The sequence below is a fragment of the Aspergillus thermomutatus genome, assembly GCF_002237265.1.
Source record: "Aspergillus thermomutatus strain HMR AF 39 chromosome Unknown NODE_46, whole genome shotgun sequence".
Taxonomy (NCBI): domain Eukaryota; kingdom Fungi; phylum Ascomycota; class Eurotiomycetes; order Eurotiales; family Aspergillaceae; genus Aspergillus; species Aspergillus thermomutatus.
Window position 1 is genome coordinate 114062 of NW_020798095.1, and position 18975 is coordinate 133036.

At 50.7% G+C, this 18975-nt stretch overlaps 6 protein-coding genes across 6 annotated transcripts; 5 read left to right on the plus strand and 1 right to left on the minus strand.

The window, feature by feature from the left end:
- Positions 1–649: 649 nt before the first annotated feature.
- CDV56_108567 (putative S-adenosylmethionine-dependent methyltransferase) lies at positions 650–1579 on the plus strand (the record flags this gene model as incomplete). The annotated part of the gene is made up of 2 exons (XM_026762186.1): positions 650–663; positions 715–1579. The coding sequence occupies 2 exons, from the start codon at positions 650–652 to the stop codon at positions 1577–1579; spliced, it is 879 nt and encodes a 292-aa protein (XP_026616251.1).
- A 394-nt stretch (positions 1580–1973) lies between these two features.
- On the plus strand, positions 1974–2519 carry CDV56_108594 (GNAT family N-acetyltransferase; the record flags this gene model as incomplete). The annotated part of the gene is made up of 1 exon (XM_026762213.1): positions 1974–2519. One exon carries the CDS (start codon positions 1974–1976, stop codon positions 2517–2519), a length of 546 nt encoding a protein of 181 aa, XP_026616252.1.
- A 322-nt stretch (positions 2520–2841) lies between these two features.
- Positions 2842–6352, plus strand: CDV56_108611 (uncharacterized protein; the record flags this gene model as incomplete). Its single annotated transcript, XM_026762230.1, has 2 exons — positions 2842–4750; positions 4809–6352. 2 exons carry the CDS (start codon positions 2842–2844, stop codon positions 6350–6352), a joined length of 3453 nt encoding a protein of 1150 aa, XP_026616253.1.
- Positions 6353–7276: 924 nt separating this feature from the next.
- Positions 7277–9063, plus strand: CDV56_108711 (putative GABA permease; the record flags this gene model as incomplete). Its single annotated transcript, XM_026762330.1, has 5 exons — positions 7277–7364; positions 7412–7472; positions 7529–7761; positions 7818–8660; positions 8714–9063. 5 exons carry the CDS (start codon positions 7277–7279, stop codon positions 9061–9063), a joined length of 1575 nt encoding a protein of 524 aa, XP_026616254.1.
- A 4056-nt stretch (positions 9064–13119) lies between these two features.
- On the minus strand, positions 13120–14163 carry CDV56_108825 (uncharacterized protein; the record flags this gene model as incomplete). The annotated part of the gene is made up of 3 exons (XM_026762444.1): positions 13120–13629; positions 13687–13846; positions 13898–14163. The coding sequence occupies 3 exons, from the start codon at positions 14161–14163 to the stop codon at positions 13120–13122; spliced, it is 936 nt and encodes a 311-aa protein (XP_026616255.1).
- A 1048-nt stretch (positions 14164–15211) lies between these two features.
- CDV56_108861 (glycoside hydrolase family 71 protein) lies at positions 15212–18760 on the plus strand (the record flags this gene model as incomplete). The annotated part of the gene is made up of 5 exons (XM_026762480.1): positions 15212–15289; positions 15356–15927; positions 16001–17439; positions 17597–18673; positions 18720–18760. 5 exons carry the CDS (start codon positions 15212–15214, stop codon positions 18758–18760), a joined length of 3207 nt encoding a protein of 1068 aa, XP_026616256.1.
- Between the last annotated feature and the right edge of the window lie 215 nt (positions 18761–18975).

Here is an 18975-nt window from a genome sequence, read left to right on the forward strand (position 1 = left end):
AACAGCACAAAGAGGGAAGGACGATGCAGCGAAGCATCCCTCATGGCTGATGGTAAGCTATGAAATATATACTCGACTTCATGGAAGGCTTCAATATCCACGGAACTCTGAGCCCCCGTATTAACACGCAACACGGCTCGCTAACGATACACCATTCCTTTCCAAGTCGAGAGGCTCAGACGGTCGATTGAAAATGGCACGTTGACGAATGATACAGCCGTTCAATGGTGGGGATAGTCCGCACTTTCGAAGCGAACATCGTATTTGCGTATTCGGTCCGTAGTCACATGATAAAGCAATTGATGCCTTTGTGCCACATTCCTAGCTCAACAATAATCCCCAGCTCAGTGTGCAGTGCATAGTACGAGCCGATTTTTGGTATAGCTCGTGACCTCTGTATGTACCATGTTCTGGGTCGTTTGACATGACCGGCGAAAGACCGAGCATCGGAAACGGAGCGATTCGCAATTGCCGCTTATCGGCCTGAGCTCCATTGTCGTTGTCAGGAGGATGGGAACCTGATACATACCGTGCATCGTGGCATATCATGATAGGGACACTTGGACATCATTGTCGAGCTGCTACTTGAAAGTGCTAGGTTTTAGCGTGCAAAGAAAAGACCATCACTAGCAGCAAGACATCGATCAGTATGGCCTCATTTGCGTACGCCTTCCAAATTCACGTTTAGTTGGAGACTCAACTGACGTCCAACAGAAGCAATACCTTTTCCCATCAATTGTATGCGGCTTTCCGGCCAACATACTCAACACAGCTCTTCTCCGCCTTGCTTGCATATCATAGAGGCCCGTCAAGAACAGCCCTTGACTTGGGAACAGGCCATGGTTTGGTCGCTCGCGAGCTCAGTCCACATTTCCAGCGGGTACTCGCCAGCGATCCATCCGCAGGGATGATCCAAGAAGCCCGCCAGCTGTCCACCAATTTTCCCAACATAGCTTTCCACCAAGAAAGAGCAGAAGAGTGTCCTTTCGCTGCGGATGCGAAAGTCGATCTAGTAACAGCCGCACAGGCCGCGCACTGGTTCGACTATGCCAAGCTGTGGCCGGAGATGAGAAGAATTGTCCGATCCGGAGGTACGCTGGCTTTCTGGGGCTACAAGGACCATGTGCTCGTGTCCTACCCCAGAGCAACCAATATCATCAATGAGTACGCATATGGGCAAGATCCTTGGCTGCTGGGAAGCTACTGGCAGCAGCCTGGTCGCAGTATAGTGCAACAGAAACTGCGAGCTGTCCAGCCGCCCGTCGAGGACTGGGAGGATGTCTCTCGTGATGAGTATGAGCCTGGAGTAGAGGGAGGGACACGGTTCATGCATGCGAGGATGACTTTGGGGTCCATGGAGGAGTATGTCAGAACATGGAGCTCGTTTCACGCATGGCAGAGGAAATGGCCGGATAGGACGAGGAGGGCTCCTGAAAATAACGATCAACGTGGTGATGTGATTGATGAGATGATGGACAAGATTCGAGAGACTGAGCCGTCTTTTCAGCGAGATGATTGGAAGGATGTGGAGGTGGATGTTGAATGGGGGAGTGCGTTGATTTTGGCACGGAGAAGGTAGCCGCTGCGATGCACCTGTTAACCAAATGGATTCAAAAGGAAATATGAAGATGTACCCTGACAAAGTCCTGACAAGGTAAGGTCATGTTGTGGGTGAGTTGGAGTAGATGCACTCGTCGTCAAAGAAGGCCGTATGCGCACGCCCTGTCAATGGCATCGATGCCCCACCAAATATCCACACATTCAACGACAACCCCAAATATATAGAGCTCAAGTCAGAAGAAATGAAAGAGAATTATTGTTCTCAAGAAGAGCCTTTGCCTTCGACTGCTCAGAATCCATTTAATCTGAACCTCTAATGTGGTGTTCCATCCAGATCCCTCGAGCTACTTAATCACTGGACTATTCTGCCTTCAACAACACATCTTACAAACTGCCCAGCGTCATCTTCCAAAATGAATCAAACTGCAACTCTGTCCACCAATTCTATCACCATCCGCACACACCAACCTGCAGACATAGACTGGATTATCTCCCGCCACGGCACCCTCTACGCAGACGAATACAACTTCAACGACAAGTTCGTCGCCCTAGTCTCGAAGATCGCCTCAGACTTCCAGCAAAATCATGATCCTACCTCGGAGCGCTGTTGGATCGCGGAGCGTACTGACAAGACCGTCAATGAGCCAGTGGGCTGTATGATGCTTGTCAGGGATATCGAGTCGCCCGATACAGCCAGACTGCGCTTACTTCTTGTGGAGCCGAGCGCTCGGGGAATGGGAGTCGGAAGATCCTTGATCAAGCAGTGTATCGAGTTTGCGAGAGAGGTTGGGTACAAGCGGGTGGTGCTCTGGACGCAGAGTCTGTTGGGCTCGGCGAGGAGGCTATACAAGGCAGAAGGATTTCGATTGGTGAAAGAGGAGGAGCATGAAGGGTTTGGGATGACATTGGTAGGGGAGTTCTGGGAGCTGGACCTAGAGAAGGTGTCTCAGGACGGATAGTATACTGGTGATTTGTGTAACGGTTTCAGTTGATCTCTGCGTAGGGGCTAATGAACTTGATTGCAATCGCTACACTTATCATGAAGGTATCCAGCAATGCGATATGCATCTTTAGTGTGACTTCTGTCTTATTGCCTTGCTGATTTGATAGTCAGGCTGATCAGCTGATCAGCCATCACAGCCTTGTGAGCCCCTCATCCTGTGCTGATGCTTGCAATTTGTGAGCGCTTAGCAAGAAGTCTCACATAAAACACAGAACATAGCATCCAAGATCAGATGTATGGATTGACTTTGATTTCATCGTTCGTGCCACAACAGCAATATGAGCACGCTTGGAAAACTTCACGCGTCATTAGCAAGCGCAACGCAAGAAACTACAGTATCTCTTGCCAATCTGAACTTTGACTTCTCCCTACTCAAAGTTGAGCCACCAGCTGAATACCGCGAACTTGGTGTCACACTGTCCCCTCGACGACGTACAGCGGCCGAGTCGGGCTCCCACCATTCGACGGCCCGCAAGCTCGCATCTCTGTTCCAATCTATTCTGCCGAGCACTCCAAAGTTGGTTGCTGCGTATGGTCGCAGAGCATCTGATATATCGAGTTCCAATGCTGTGAACCCCCGGGGCACGGCCAAGCATGGTGCGTTTCAAGATTTCGTGGGACTAGACGGAACGACAATATGGGCAGCAGCAACGTCAGGACCAGCAGCCATTGCGGTGCATCTTTTAGCGTGCATGTTGGCTTCGATGTGGCCGGCATCCGAAGCCAGTGCAATCTGGATCGAACTGGTTTCTGAGCGATTGAAAGAGATCCGCACAGTGACGGAGTCCGGATACGCGACATTGGAAGATTATGCCGCGGCGCACTTGGTGATCGAAAAGCAGCAACTATATGAATGGGACGCCAGTGCGCGCGCTTGGCTTCGTGCTGCCCAAGAATCTCCCTCAGTAAAGAGCCGACAGACGAAGCTGATGCTCATCTTGAAGAATATCGAAATTCCAGTGAGTAGTCGACCGGATGTGTACCGCAGTGTTCTAGATGCATGGAAGCTCTCTCTGGAGACCATGGAGAATGTCCTGAGCGGTGGATCCTACAGCGTGCAAGATGGCGCTGTTTTGGTGGCCCTGTCTGCGTGGAATCTGTACCCTGACCTGGTCATTCTCAGCCGTGAGGAGCAAGCCCTCATCCAGCGGGACGAGCTAATTCCAGATGGGGCCCAAGTCACTGTAGGCCTTGGAACAAAGAAGCCCATCGGATCCGATGGAGTTTATTGGTCTCTTTCACTACGGCACCTGCGCTATTATGGCGCTCCAGTGAAAACGGTCCGTTCGATCGGCTCCGACCTGGACCGATGGGAGTATTCAGAATTTCTCCTTGTAATTATGGGCGCAATACTGGGGCATTGGCATATCGGCAAGGCCGAGTTAGAAGACGGATTGGATTTTATCTGCCTGTTGAGCTCGACGACAGACAGATTGTCAGCCAAGAGAAGCCCGGTATCAAGAGTCTCCAACTGTTTTCGGCCGTTCAGTCAGACGGCCAACTCTTATCGTGATGCGAAGGGGTCGGCACGAGACCAGAAACGCAAGCTGCTTCTTCTGGGATGGCGCCACAATGAGAAGATAATTGACCGAAGCAGAGCAAATTCCCAGTTTGGAAGTGCGATCGAGACTCGTCTCATCGTGGAGTTGGAGGATCAAATCAAGTACCTGCGCTCAAGAGTCGCTAATCTCTATCCAACCACTGGAGATCATTTTGTCATTCAATACGAGCGGAATTCGTTTTGTAGCGCTGTACCTCTCGATAAAACAGGGCGACACTGCCGTTGGACCTGTTCCTCTGACATTGGCATGAATGCAGAAGAATGCGTGCTGCCTCTAGATGCGAAAAAGATCAAAACTGGGAGCTTGGAAATATCAGGAAGCACAAGGTTCCCAACAATTTTTACCTGGGCCGACCCCCCTCCTGGGCTAGGAGGCAGAGAGCACAACTCACCCACTAGTGGATCCCGTCAAAAGGAAGGGTCGGCCAAGGTCACGGCCCAGACAGTCGATTCGTCGTTGGAGACTGGTGGACACAGGGCTTCGTCGGCTGCAAATACTCAAGCTCTCACTCCACGCCTCACGAATTCCAGCGTCTTCAATGAATCACTGGATAGTTTGGAGCCAGAGCCAGAGGGCCCCTTGCCGTCAGAGTCTCAACAGATCTTCAGCGTTCAAGACCCTCCAGGTAAGCTTTCCTTCGTCCTATCCATCACAATGGCTTTATAAAGGCCTGATCAACGTAGGCGACAGCGAAGATCTTCAGCTCACTGCCTCCGCTCTGCCGCAATTTCCACCGAGGCCGTATGATGTCACGCTCGGACGGACCGCGATGATCCATGAGGAACCGCCGCCATTGAACCCGTATTATGTGCGACTACTTGAAGACAGCAAGCATGAAAACAAGTGCCCTGTAAAGGTGTTGGAATTTCACTTGGTAGAGAACTGCGGAGACTGCGCTTTATATCGAAGTGAGACCATCCGCGACAACGGCACGCCGCCATCGACGGTCGAGCTACAAGCCAAGCCCCTTGATCAACAGATAGAGCATGACTACGACAAGGAAGTCATCCAGTCTCAAGGCGACACCGACAGACTAATTGCTGAGAATGCGTACCCGGTTGACCACGGGTCCAAGCCCTTCGCAGGCCCATCGCTAAGTGGCCGGAGAAGAAAGGAGATGAGTTTCAAAAGGATCAACCATCTCTTGCGCACGTATACAATCGATCTGAGCATGCTCTTTGAGGTCTGTGCTCTGTTGGAAATGGAGAACACGGCACATGAAAGCGCAAAGCCAAAGGGCAATCTTCTCGATCTTCTCCGATTTTTGACGGCTTTGCAGCTGGTCTTTGAAGAGATTCCCGGGGCGACTATCTCACCCCGTTGTATCGATGCTCGTATACTAGAATCCAGGTTAATAAGCTCCCTCCTTATCAATCAAAACCAAGGTCAATCAGCCTTCAGCTACGCAGATAGCCACTGGCGAGCCCGCAAGGCGCTGAGCACCGACGTGCATCCGTTATCACTCAGGCAAGCATTTGCGGCTCTCTGCATGCTAGAGTCCGGTTCGCTTGATATCGACCCAGAGGACCTCCAACGTGTGTTTGCAATTTCTTCAGGGGACTCTCTCTATATTGCCGCGCCTCTGCTTTGTGACCCGGGCACTGAACACCCGCCTTACTCTATTCGGAGAGTCATCGGGAACGTTGGCCGGCCCGGTATCACACTCATGATTCCGCCAGCAAGTTCAGAAGTGCGTAATGCGGATCCTGAGCATTGGAACCTCGTGAATCACAACGAGTTCGACGGCAAGCTCGAAGACGCCTTCCAGAGCACCTCCCTCCATGTCCGCTTCACTGGTTTTGTACTCGCGGTGGACGTTGGTCTACATGGCTCCCAGTTCAGAGAGATATCCTTTGCGGAGGCAGTGATATCTGTCTTTGACTCGGGGAATTGGGTCGCTGATATCAATGTGTTGGAGTCCCTGGAAAGTGGCTCTTTGGTGCGGATCCAGCAATCCCGTGAATGCGAGTTGAGTAGGGTAGAATCAATGCCTGCGTTTGACTCTGTCGCAATCGAGAATTGGGATGAGATTCTGGATCCCCCTACTGAGCCAGCCGTATTCAAAACTCACGGCAACTGGCAGGCAAGACTGGCGGCAATGTGCATCTGTATAAGTCTTCAGCATTGTATCATACTATTTCAGAATCATCGATGCTGGAGCTGTGCAGGCAAGGCTGCTCAGGAGCAAGGTTATTCGGGAGCCCCTAATATGGTGTTCATATTGTAGTGTTGAATGAAAGGTGAAGGCAACACGGTATATCAGATGAAAAAATATATTAGTAAGGAGGCGATGACGATAGGAGCAAAGGAAGGCTGACTGGGGGCGTCTCAGCCTGAACTCTGTCTGATGAACAGCAACATCTCCACAGTACTATCTCCGTCTACTTAACTCCTCATTCGTTGCTGTTGCCTACTTGATCAGTTGTGTTAGTATGCCTCCTGATTGATCCCCATCCCCGAGAAACGAATACTTTTGCAGTACGATGATGATGGCCCCGGTGAGGACCGGATCACCTGTCCAATTGTAAGAATGGATCCTATTGAGAAGGAGTGGCCTTTCGGGCATTCGTCCCGGCTCGTCACCTGGGAAAGTTGAAGGTGAGGGTGGAGTTGATTCCGTACCAAACGGCGTTATCAGAACGAAAAACTAATCGCAAGGGGGAAAGTCACAGGTTCTTAGTGCTTGACAAATGCAATGACACTCCACGTTATCTCCGCACTTTCTCACCTCTTCCTGGCCCATTATTAGACTACCTCACAGTCAGGTCATGGTATAAACTCAAGTCTCTCGCAGCTGATTCGGCTTCTCCCGATTCCCCTCACGATCATTCGATTCTAATCTTCACCCGACCCACCAGCCGTCGCGGAGACCTTCTCGATTAGGGAATCTTGGTCGACTATCTATCTTACCCTTATCAAGCCTTCGCTCTCTTACCCTCAACCCGATGGCTTCTTCGTCTGTTGTTCTTATCCGAAGGTTGACTCCTCTGTCAAGGGATGTAGGCCCATGGAGGCGTTGGGGGAGGGGAAGAGTGGAAGTTTAAAAGCCCTGGCCTGCGGCAGGGGCCATTTCATCTCGAACCGATTCATCGAATGATCAGCTTCTGAAATCTTGCAAGAGAGAGTTAACTATTCTGCGCCTACTGTCACCATGGCGGTCATTGAGGAGGATAACAAGCAAGTCTTTCAGCCGACAGCCGGAGAAGATGTTCGTCTCGAGAATCTTGGCTATGAGCAAGGTGTGAAAGCTGTCCCTAAGTGGATGGAATATACTAATGCAAAGCAGAGCTCAAGCGGACCTTTGGCTTGTTGGGTATGATCGGTTTCAGCTTCAGCATCGTCACATCGTAAGCATTCCATGCCTCCCTCTGTTTCATAGTGGAAATGCATGCTGACTTATCAGATGGACTGCCTTGAGCGGCGTGTTTATTGTAGGAGTCACGTCCGGTGGCCCTCCGGTCATGGTATTCAGTTTCATCGGCGTCAGTCTTCTTACACTTGCAGTTGCAATTCCCATGGCGGAGATGTGTTCCATGTACCCTGTCGCAGGGGGACAATACTCGTGGGTGGCCGCTCTGGCTCCCCCAAAGATCGCACGCGGGTTATCGTACATCAGTGGATGGTTCATGCTCATAGGTATGTCGATGGATTCATGGACATTATGTACTTTGCTGTATACTTATTTGGAGCAGGAGTTCTGGCAATGGGTGCCACGAACAATTCCATCGCAGCCAACTTTGTCCTCGGAATGGCCAATCTCGTCTTTCCGGAATACACCATTGAACGATGGCAGACCGTTCTTGTTGCGTACCTCGTTGCTTTCATAGCGGCCGCCGTCAATATTTGGGGCCCTCACCTACTCAACCGCATATCACGCTTCATACTGATCTGGAATGTGGGCTCCTTCATCATCACCATGATCGTGCTCCTCGCCACAAACGACCATAAACAGCCCGCTGCATTCGTTTTCTCCGAGTTCCAAAACTTCACCGGCTGGGGCCCAGCTATGGCCGCTATTGTCGGGATCCTCCAGTCCTGCTTCGGCATGTGTTGCTACGATGCCCCCGCACACATGACCGAGGAGATGAAGTCCGCCTCGAAAGAAGCCCCCAAATCCATCATTCTCTCCGTCGTACTCGGCGCAGTCACCGGCTTCGGCTTCCTCCTCACCCTCTGCTTCTGCATCGGTGACATCAACGAAACTGCCAGCACATCCACCGGCGTACCCGTCATTCAGATCTTCTACGATTCTACCGGCAGTAAAGTCGGCGCCTGCATTCTGTCTAGCATGATCGCCGTCATTGTCATCGTTGCGGGGAACAATCTGCTCGCCGAGGGCTCACGCTCAGTCTACGCGTTCGCCCGCGACCATGGCCTGCCCTTCTCCAAGGTCTTTGCCAAAGTTGAGAGCAAGCGCCATGTGCCCGTCAACGCTGTGCTCCTGACACTGGCCGTACAACTCGCTTTAGATGCTATTGATTTCGGCACCACGACTGGATTCGAAACTGTCATTGCGATCGCAACAGAGGGATTCTGTAAGTCTTGTCGGGGTCAGTCCCATTCAAAACCCCAGCTGATCACTTTATAGATTTATCATACGCAATGGCCCTCTTCAGCCGCCTCCTCGGCTACGTCACTGGCCACCAGAAAGAAATGAAGGGACCTTTTGCTCTACCACAGTGGATCTCCATCACCCTCAATGTCCTGGGGCTTCTGTTCCTGCTCTTTGCATCCATCACTTTCAACTTTCCAAACTATTACCCCATTGACAAGGATTCAATGAACTATACTTCTGCCGCGATTGGTATAATTGCGCTGATTAGTCTGGTTACCTGGTTCACCACCGGTAAGAAACACTTTGCTGGACCAGGAGGTATGCGCGTGTTGCATGGACGGGAGGAGGTTGTTCGACCGGAGGCAGCGGTAGAGAAGAAGTAATTGTGATGTGGATCTGTCTCTATATTTTGTATAGATAAGAGTCCACAGAACCCGAGAGCTTGCTTTTGACACATCATGCCGCAAGTGTAAAGTAGACACAGGTATCTCTGATGTGCTACTGGCAACTATCAAAGTAAGTAGTGAGCGAGCTACCTCCGCAGCTGCAAGAGTAGTCGTCTCCGCAGCCGCGTCGTATATAGGCGACACCTCAACCACATCAGCCCCGATCACCTCGAGCCCGGCTACGCGTCGTGGATCGAAAGTAGTTCTCTTGCTGTACTTCATCAGCATCCAGAGCATCCATTATCTCAGTGTACCGAAACCAAGCATGCATTGGGCGGAGTGGCGACACCCTCTTCATAAACCAGGTAGAGGAAGGTTCTGTGCTTCACTCCCCTAATACACAGAGTGTTAAATTGTTGCCAGTTCGATTCAATGCTCGCCTGAATACGCTGCAGCAGGGTCCACGGTGTCAACTTTTCTTACTGCTATTGAGAAAGGATCCATTATATGGTCAGAAGTTTCTGCGGTTGTGTGCCAGACACGTACTTACTCCACACGTGAAGAACTCCCATAAACTGTCGATTTCAGCATCTCGAGTAATCCCTCCGCATATCACAAATTCGACTTCAGCGGGTCTTGGCACGGCATCTCAGAGGATGATTGCTATAATCTTTCGAATTCATTATGACCAGATCTGGAGGTGACGTTGGCTGCCCATTCCAACCAGCAGCAAGCATGACGCCTACCTTCTTTATTCCAACAAATGATAGCACCAAAGTATTCCCTATTCCGGATCACATCTATAAGCTAGCATCAAGATATTCCAATTCCTGATCACATCCATGGTATAGCTAGCATCTGGAGATTCTGTGTACAGTGGTACCATTCGCTGTTGCCGGAGACAATCGTCAAGTCTTCATGTCTAAACATAAAACTACCAAAGAGTACACCCAATACAAAGAAGCATCTGCACTGAAAGAAGTCCACAGCCCAGCAGCTCAGAAGGCAAAAGAGAACTATGACTGAGTCAATATATGCGGGAAGGAGCAACAGTTCAAGAATTCAAGACTCACAAGGTAAATAATTGCGCAGAATACCGTTCAGAGCCCACAGGTGGAATTATCTCAGTCCCTCACAGGATAATCTGACAAGGCCTTCCATCTAACTCTGCTCACCTGTGATATTGGAACAACGTCCATGAACAAACTGATGGATAGAAGAGGTTGAAAGAGCAGCCGAAGGATAAAGGTCACATTCGCCGCCTCCTTCCACGTAGGACCATGCCTGACACTTCTTGGTCTTTTCACAGTATTGTCCGCAGGCTGTGGCGTTGAGCAGTCCAAACTTGAATGTAATAGGTGCACCACTGAATGTCCCCAATTCGTTGTAAGTGATGTTTGAGAGACAGTCAATTGACGCAGTAGCAAGAGAGAGGGAGCAGAAGATGGCTGCCAGGCTTATTTGAGGAATTCTCAACAACATTGTGAAAGTGGATGATTGGGACTGGAGGGGAAGATTCTTGCAGAATGAAAGCCTGAAGAATTGTGACCGTATGAGAGAACTTCAGGAGCTATATGTCTAAAAAAAAAAAGAGGCTGAGTTGATGTTGCTCATCACTGTCAGGGAGATGGGAGGAAACTGAACACGCCGGATTCCTCGGCCTCCCTTCCGCATTGGTACGGGAAGCGATATCAAGCTGAAGTTTGCAGTAAGACTTATAGTAGTGCGCCGTCAGTCCATCTTGGAGACAACTTGTCTGTTTAGGTAATGGAGTACAGAGTTTACCTCGACAATGGCCCGGCGGATATTAACCGAGACGGCGAGGCCGGTGAATGTGATCAATGGGCATTGATGTAGGCAATAGCGAAAGGATTAATAGACACAGATAGATAAAGGTCAGGGTCAGGGTGGAGCCATATGCTCATTATGAGTCTCCATAGGACCATAATAGTAAATCAGAGATAAAAGTACTAGATCAGAAATGAGCATCTGCATGGCCCCTGCTTCTATCTAGATGTATCATGGGTGACCGGTGAAGTGTGGAAATGGTGGCACTATGTTAAACAGTTAAACCTTAACAACCGCCAAGTAAATAGCACCATTCACCAATCAAACTAAATACTGGAAATGCTACCCTATAAAATTGATGTCTCACTTCTGGATGTGGCCCTGGCTGGCTTGACAACTCAATTGGTCATCATTTCTGGTCCAACCTTCCTCTCTGCCATATGAAAATATCTCAGAATTGTCTAGTCTATCTTGGAATTCAGGTATTTTCATTTAGACCGTGTCCGGACGATGTACGGACTACGGAGTACTCCTTGGTACTATGGATTACAGAGGGTATCCGCTGTCAGGTGTTTCCCAATCAGGCAATAGGACCGACGCTTATCCGAATAGCTTAAATGAGCTTCCCTTTAAGAAGCATTCTCAGTATTTCAACCAACCTCCTCTCATCTCCAGTCTAAACTACCGCTGCAAATTATCAATCGTTACTCTCGCTCCCGAGTCCGTTTCCTTAGTGGGCGACAACCTGGTCGATAATTTGAAACTCATACGATATACCACTCGGGGAAAGAACTGCGAAAGGAATGGATCCATTTGGCCGACTCCCTTGGTTCGTCCTACAAAATATTCTTTCGAATCTCGGAGATTTGCCCTCGTTGCATAGATTGCACAATGCATCTCCGGCTGTCGCGGCATTCCTCCACGACAATAATGATCTATTTGCCGTGATTGTGGATGCAATCATCGGAGACCCAGCTCGCGAAAGGGGCTTGCTGCCACATGTTCAGCATGCAGTCAGGCTCTTAGTTCTTGTCTGGACCCTAGCCTCAAATTCAGAGCCTCGGCAGGCGAATGAAAAAGCTGCAGAGCCACTGGAAGAGTCATACGCAGACATTCTAAGCACCCTGCGATATGTTGGAGAGCGGTTCCCCCAGGAACCGCTTCCGATTGAGAAGACAATATCCAGGTCGACGTCGTCGGCCATTCTTTGTCAGCTCCTTGTCCTGATGACCCGCTTGAGACGTATCGCGCATGCATGCTTTCATTCAATGATTGCTAGGTGCCTAAAGTTGCGGGTGGAGCATTTGCCCAAAAAGACTAAGTATTACACTTGGACGAGTGTAGTTGACCGTAGTCAACGCCCTCGGGGAATCCCTTATGTTCCTTTTGATATCGGACCAGCAACGTGGTTTGAGGAGCAACGCTTGCTTCATGGTTTACTCTGTGTTGTTCTTTTTTTTGAACTTCGGAAGACACACATGAAATGCTCAGTTATAACGACAGATGGTCAGCCAGTACAGACGTTGCTGGATGACAACGTGGAAGGGTTCTGGAAGACAATATTATGGATGCACAACGATGGCCAGGTGGAGCAGATAACGACTCTTCTTGAATGGCTAGATGAACAGGCAGGTGGGCGTGGAAAGTTATACTCCTGGTTGATCTCCGGTTCGATTCCGGAGGAATTCAGCCATTGCTGTGGTCGTTATACATCAATGACAGACAAGCAATGGGACAAGGCAGAACTGGATATGTACCTTGGCTCATCTTCCCGAGGCACACAGTGTCTACGGTGGTGCAGTACGCACAATTTGTCGCCTCTCAGGTGCGTAAAGTATTCGGCCTTTCGCCCATATGGTCTTGTATTTTGGGATTGCATTAGACTAGACGCTCTTGGATTGCCAGGGAAAAAAAATATGCGCGCAATGTGGTTCGCCTGGTCTTGCGTACTCTCAGAAGATGATTGGGACGAAATATTAAGACTGCAGCCCGTGACTCCACGGTATGACGAAGAAGACTTTGATGTATATGACTCGTGGTTAGGGTAGTGATTTAGCGACATCTGTTGAGGGACACAGACAAAACCACTAAACACAAATCCATTTCTTGAACAATTTTGATTCTATGGACGATCTTAAATGCAATCAGCAAGTGACAGGGTCGCACTTTCAGACCAGAGATAAACAATCCCGGTACGAAGACAAAGGAACCACCTCCAAGGTTTCCGGTGAAGCCAAAGATAAGGCCACGGCTTTTCTCAAGCATTCACAACTTCACAGGCTCAATCTTGAAGTACATTACCGGCTCACCATCACTTCCTCCGAATACTGTAATTTCAGAGACTGTCCTCAGGCCTAGCTTGGCCTTGTGCTGAATTAACAGCCAACCGACACCGCGGCCGTTTGGGGAGTAGAGCAGAGCATAGTACGCATCAGACCCGGGCCTGAAAGTCCTGCCCTTCTCCTTCATTGGCCTCAATTCGCCCCAGCCCTCGAAGTCTGCTGGTTTCCCAATGGCTCTTCTCATGATAGCGAGTGTATCACCATTGATAACTATGCTCCGGAAGATATGCTCAAGGTTCTGGACATTACTGTTGGCCTCCCTGGCCGCCCTCTCCCAGAGGAGAAAGATCACGTCTGACCACTGCTTCAGCGGCACGAACTGCTCAGGCTTCCAATTCGAATTTTTCTGCATATACTCAGGGCTCTTATTGTCGTCCGCAACGATTAGCCCAGCTTTCATGTTAAACAGACTCTGATAATAGGCTTCAGATTCCTGCCAACACTCAGTCAATTTTAACGTGGAAGGCTCCAGTGCCTATCATGAACTCACTTTGTACGGTTTACCATCAACCGTCATAGCCCTCGAATGATCAATCCTGACCAGAAAGTTTTTCTCCGCATCGATGTTGAGTTCCTCGAAAGCGTTCGCCAGAGTGTCTTGACCCATTGCCATGTCAGGGTCTTCGTCATCATCCACAACCCACCCATACCTAACCAAGTCTGCATAGTCTGCCCACTGGCTGATTGGGACCGGTGCATACTGATTTGCTGCTTCCTGGTCCCCGTTCATCGCGCAATGCATTCTGCGCCCTTTCTCCTTGTAGACATCCCAATTATCCGCTCGGGCAACGAGTTTGTCAGTTGTCCGCTCGACAACCAAACTGCCCTGGGGCCATCGCTGCGTGTCCAAGCCATTGGCTGGTAGGATATACAGAAGAAGGACTGCAAGCAGGAAAAGAGGGAGGGTGCTTGCACGCCATAGACTGGCTGCAGGTGTCGTCCTGACACCAGGAATGCGTCGAGCCATGTAGGCAGACAGGTAAGCAAGTACTTGCTTCACACAAAGAAGAGGAGAGAAGGACGTTGACGACCTGAGGATGTAAGGGACGGCTCGCTGTTCGGAGCCCAGAAGAGAAAATAATCAAGTCACTCGACTGTGGGAGTATGGAAGAATAGTTATGTCTATCATTTGCTTGATCCCTGCCTCCTTCCTACGAGGGAATAGAACGCAACAGGGGGATTACTGTCTGGGCCGAGGGCAAACTCCATGGACGCTGCTCGAGACCGAGACTTTTGCCTGGTACAGCGCAGAAAGCGCGGTCAAATTGTTAGATTGGATTGAACACGAGATCCGCTGGAAAATAATTTGCTCCATAAACACGACCCGATACTGCTAACACACGCCATTTTGGGCGCATATGCCTCAACCGACAAGAGAAAGTAACGAGACACGCTCATGATTGGTGGAAGGATATAACGAGGGAACTAGATTCAGGGGTTCAAGAGCCACTTTGCCTCAAGTGGAACATCTGTAAATGAGCTGCAGCATTTTATCGACTCATAGAGAGCGTTAGCATTGGGTACGATAGTGTTGTAGGACTGAGCCTCTGAAGGCTAGGACTCGGAGCCTAGGGCAGAGGACGGTGGGACCGTGGGCTGCGGGCAAGAGGGTTGTATCTTTGAACCTTGAACTAACGACGACTAGTGCATGCAGCACGCTACTTTTCGCACCGACTTTTAGTGCATGCTGAACAATGTAACCACATACTAGCCCTATGGGGCCTGAAATTGGAAGGCTCCGATACGTGAACAATGAATTTCTCAGGACTATGTGGTATCTAACCGGAAGAAACGCAGAGAGAGGGGCCATCCAAATCATATGGGTGGAGTTCTCTGAGAAGGCAATCTTCGTCCATGCTAGTGACATTGAGCGATTGTGTTTGGACATGAAGCTAGGCTAGGGAGAAGGATGAGCTATCACCGGAATCGGGCTCATCGAAAGTATTTAAAGCCGTGATACGGATTTACATCCTCTGCAATTTCGAAGCCATGGTGTATCAATCTCAGAGGATCCAATGATTGTCTGGTCGATCCTGCTGACCTTGCTTCTGGCAGGTACCAGCCATGGCAAAGCAGTATTTGCCCATTTTATGGTATGACATGAACCCGAGAAGCAAAGGAGAGAATTTGATGAAGCAGAGATGATGACGACTTTTTAGGTTGGCAATGCTGCAAACTATACGGGAAGTGATGTGCAAGACGACATTTCTCAGGCCCAAGCAGCTCACATCGACGCCTTCGCTTTGAATATAGCGAGCAACAATCCTGTCAATGATGTAGTGATATCTATGTTCTTCCAGGAAGCGGACAAACTTGGGTTCCAGTTATTTTTCTCTTTCGATTATGCAGGGAACGGGCCATGGTCTATGAGCGACGTGATCAATCTGATCAACAAATACGGTGGGAAGAGCTCTTACTACCACTACAATGGCCAACCTTTCGTGTCGACCTTTGAGGGCCCTGCAAATTCGGATGACTGGCTCTATATTAAACAGGCGACGGGGTGCTTCTTTGTACCAGACTGGTCGTCCTTGGGGGCTAAACCAGCAGTAGAGTTAGGCACAGCGGATGGTCTTTTCAACTGGGCGGCTTGGCCATGGGGGGGTCAAGAGATGAACACTTACGTGGACGCCTCATATATCGAGTATTTGGGGGATCTCCCTTATATGATGCCGGCTTCGCCATGGTTTTATACCAACCTTCCGGGGTACAACAAGAATTGGCTGTGGCGGTATGTAATCCCCTTCCGGGTCTCGCCTTTTTCTTACTGGCACGCACGCTGACGGGTGGAAATTGATTTTTAGTGGCGACAACCTGTGGTACGACCGATGGCAGGAGATCTGGTATCTCAAGCCACCGTTTGTTGAAATCATCTCCTGGAATGACTACGGCGAGTCTCACTATATCGGACCATTGCGGGATTATGCCATGGAGGCCTTTACTATCGGTCGAGCTCCTTACAATTATGTCACCAACATGCCCCATGATGGCTGGCGCCTCTTTCTCCCATTCCTGATTGATACCTATAAGTATGGTACAGCAACCATTGACAAGGAAGGCTTGACCGTTTGGCATCGGCCCCAGCCTGCATCGGCATGTGGCACAGGAGGAACTTCTGGAATTACTGCCAGCCAGTTTCAAATTGAGTTCCCCCCAGCGGAGATCGTGCAGGATCACGTCTTCTTTTCTGCTCTGCTCAGCTCTCCGGCAACCGTCACGGTAAGCATTGGTGGTGTGTCCCAGCAGGCCAGCTGGACCTGGCAACCAGACGGAGGCGTCGGGATCTACCATGGCAGCGTTCCTTTTGGATCCAGCCTGGGAGACGTCGTCGTCACCGTATCGCGCTCTGGAAAGCAGATAGCCCAGGTCCGGGGCAGCTCCATTTCCACCAACTGCGTCGACGGCCTGACAAACTGGAATGCCTGGGTGGGCAGCGCCAGCGCCAGTGAAAGCGTGAATGCAGAACCGAAAGCAAACCTCTTCAATCAGAAATGTATCAATGGCACAGGGACCAATAACTTTGGTGGTCTTTGTGAGTTCGCCTGCAAATATGGCTACTGCCCCCTCGGCGCCTGTTACTGCCAGCTACAAGGGGAGGCGAGAGATACGCCCAATGCCACAGGCCCCATGGGCTATCCTCTGGCGGGACTAGATGCCAGCTATAGTGGTCTCTGCGCTTTTGACTGCCCATATGGATACTGCCCAGACACCGCGTGCGGGACAGTGTCAGCTCCACTGAGTACTCCAACTGTCTCGGACTTTTTGCCCCCGGCATGTATTGCGGGCACTGGTGAAGGTAATCTCGCGGGACTCTGTAGTTTCGCCTGCAACCTGGGACACTGCCCCATTGCTGCCTGTACGTGTACCGCCCAAGGTGCTCTGCACACTCTTCCGCAGGCGAAAAATGTCGTGGGTAAGGCTGCCCCAGGCATGGACGAAACGATATATGGAGGTCTATGCGCCTTCACCTGTATGTACGGCTACTGTCCTGAAGGGGCATGTGTCGTGGATAGCTCTAGCACAGGAGGCGGAGGCGGCAATGGCAATGGAAACTGCTCTGGTGATGTCTACGTCGACCCGATCATCTTCCTGCAACCTTCTCCTGTCGTGGAGTGCATTCCTCCTTGTGACCTCATTCTGCCGGAGCTGATTTTACCCACGACGACGACGATACATTTTTCATCTGTGACAACCTCCATTGTAGTGGGAGGTTCCACAATCAACACGCTTTATCCAAGTCCTGGTATGTTCTACTATATCCTCCTCCTACTCCCCCATCTGTGCACGAAAATCCAGCTTCTCACAGTCCCATGCTTAGTTAAAACCACGGCCATTGAATATTTCAACATGCCAATTGCCTCCGGTCAAACGAACCCGTTCTCTTTCTATATGACACCCAGCTATTCTCCGAGCCCCGTCATTGTCTCAGCTGGAGGTAGCACCACCACCATCGTCCTACCACCCGTATCTGTCCAATCAATTCCACCTGGCAGCATTGTTACGGAGAACTTCGCCTCCCTTGAAACCACTGACTTTGCCACCCGCGGATTCAAAGGCACAATACCCATCTCTCAAGAACCTGCCTTCCCCCACAATTACAACGACGACGATACCAGCCCGGAACGTGGCCACGACATCGACTAGCTCTAACACTCCCGTCGCCGTCTGGGTCCAGGCCGGAGGCTTCTACTGGTCCCCGGTTCCTGGCCCGACACCCGCGGATATCCCTCCCTTGCCATCGTTCCCAGCCATTCCAACCCCGGAATGCTTCAAATTTGGTGATCTCTATTCCATCGACTGCCCCCCTAACCGCTTCATTCCGACAACCACATTCAGCAGCCATAGCCCGCGCACCACATGCACCGATACCAGGAGCCCCGGGTGCGGACACTCATGTACCAGCAATTGCGGAACCAGTACCAGCGAGGAGTGCACCGCTCACACCGCAACCAACTACTGGGTCAGTTGCTCTGGCACCAGCTGCTCGACAACAAGAACGGCCACCTTCACCGGGTGCTCGGTGACCAACTCGGCCACGACAACGGGGGAGTATTGCCCGACAGGTGTCACAATCGATCCCAATGACGATCAGGGCGAGGAGGGATATCCACCCACATCGACCTCCATCATCACCACCAGCATCCCGGAGATCGGCATCGTCGGAGGCGAACCGTATTATGTAACGGGAGGGTCAATCAACGTCAACGGCGCGATTATCCAGGTGCCGAACGTTGGCGGCAGCGAGCAGGTCAGCACGACAATAGACAACGTGCCCATTGTCATCATCCCAAGCTATTCTGGGACCATGGCCGTGCCGGTGCTCCCAACCGCCAAGCCGACTTCCGGCTCCGGCTCCGGCTCCGGCTCGGGTTCTGGCTCTACTACATCCTCGACGGCCACTACCACTACTACAACCAGTGCGACGGCACCGACACCAACCTCTGCTGACGGGTGTGCTGTTATGAATGGCATACAGGGTGTGTGTTGGAATAAATGTGATCCCACAACCGGCAACCCAGTCAGTGGAGCGTGGGAAGAAGGTGATCCATGGTGCTGGCTTGTAGACGGTGATATCGGTGCCTTTTGTAACAGTTTAAAGGACTGTCCATCGAAGATTGAGTGTCAACCAAGTGATTGGAAACAAGGGGGGTGTACGATACCAACACCGGTCTCTGGCGGTTGCGCTGTTATGGATGGCATACAGGGTGTGTGTTGGAGCAAATGTGATCCAGCAACCTCTGAACCGGTCAAGGAACAATGGAAGAAGGGCGACCCATGG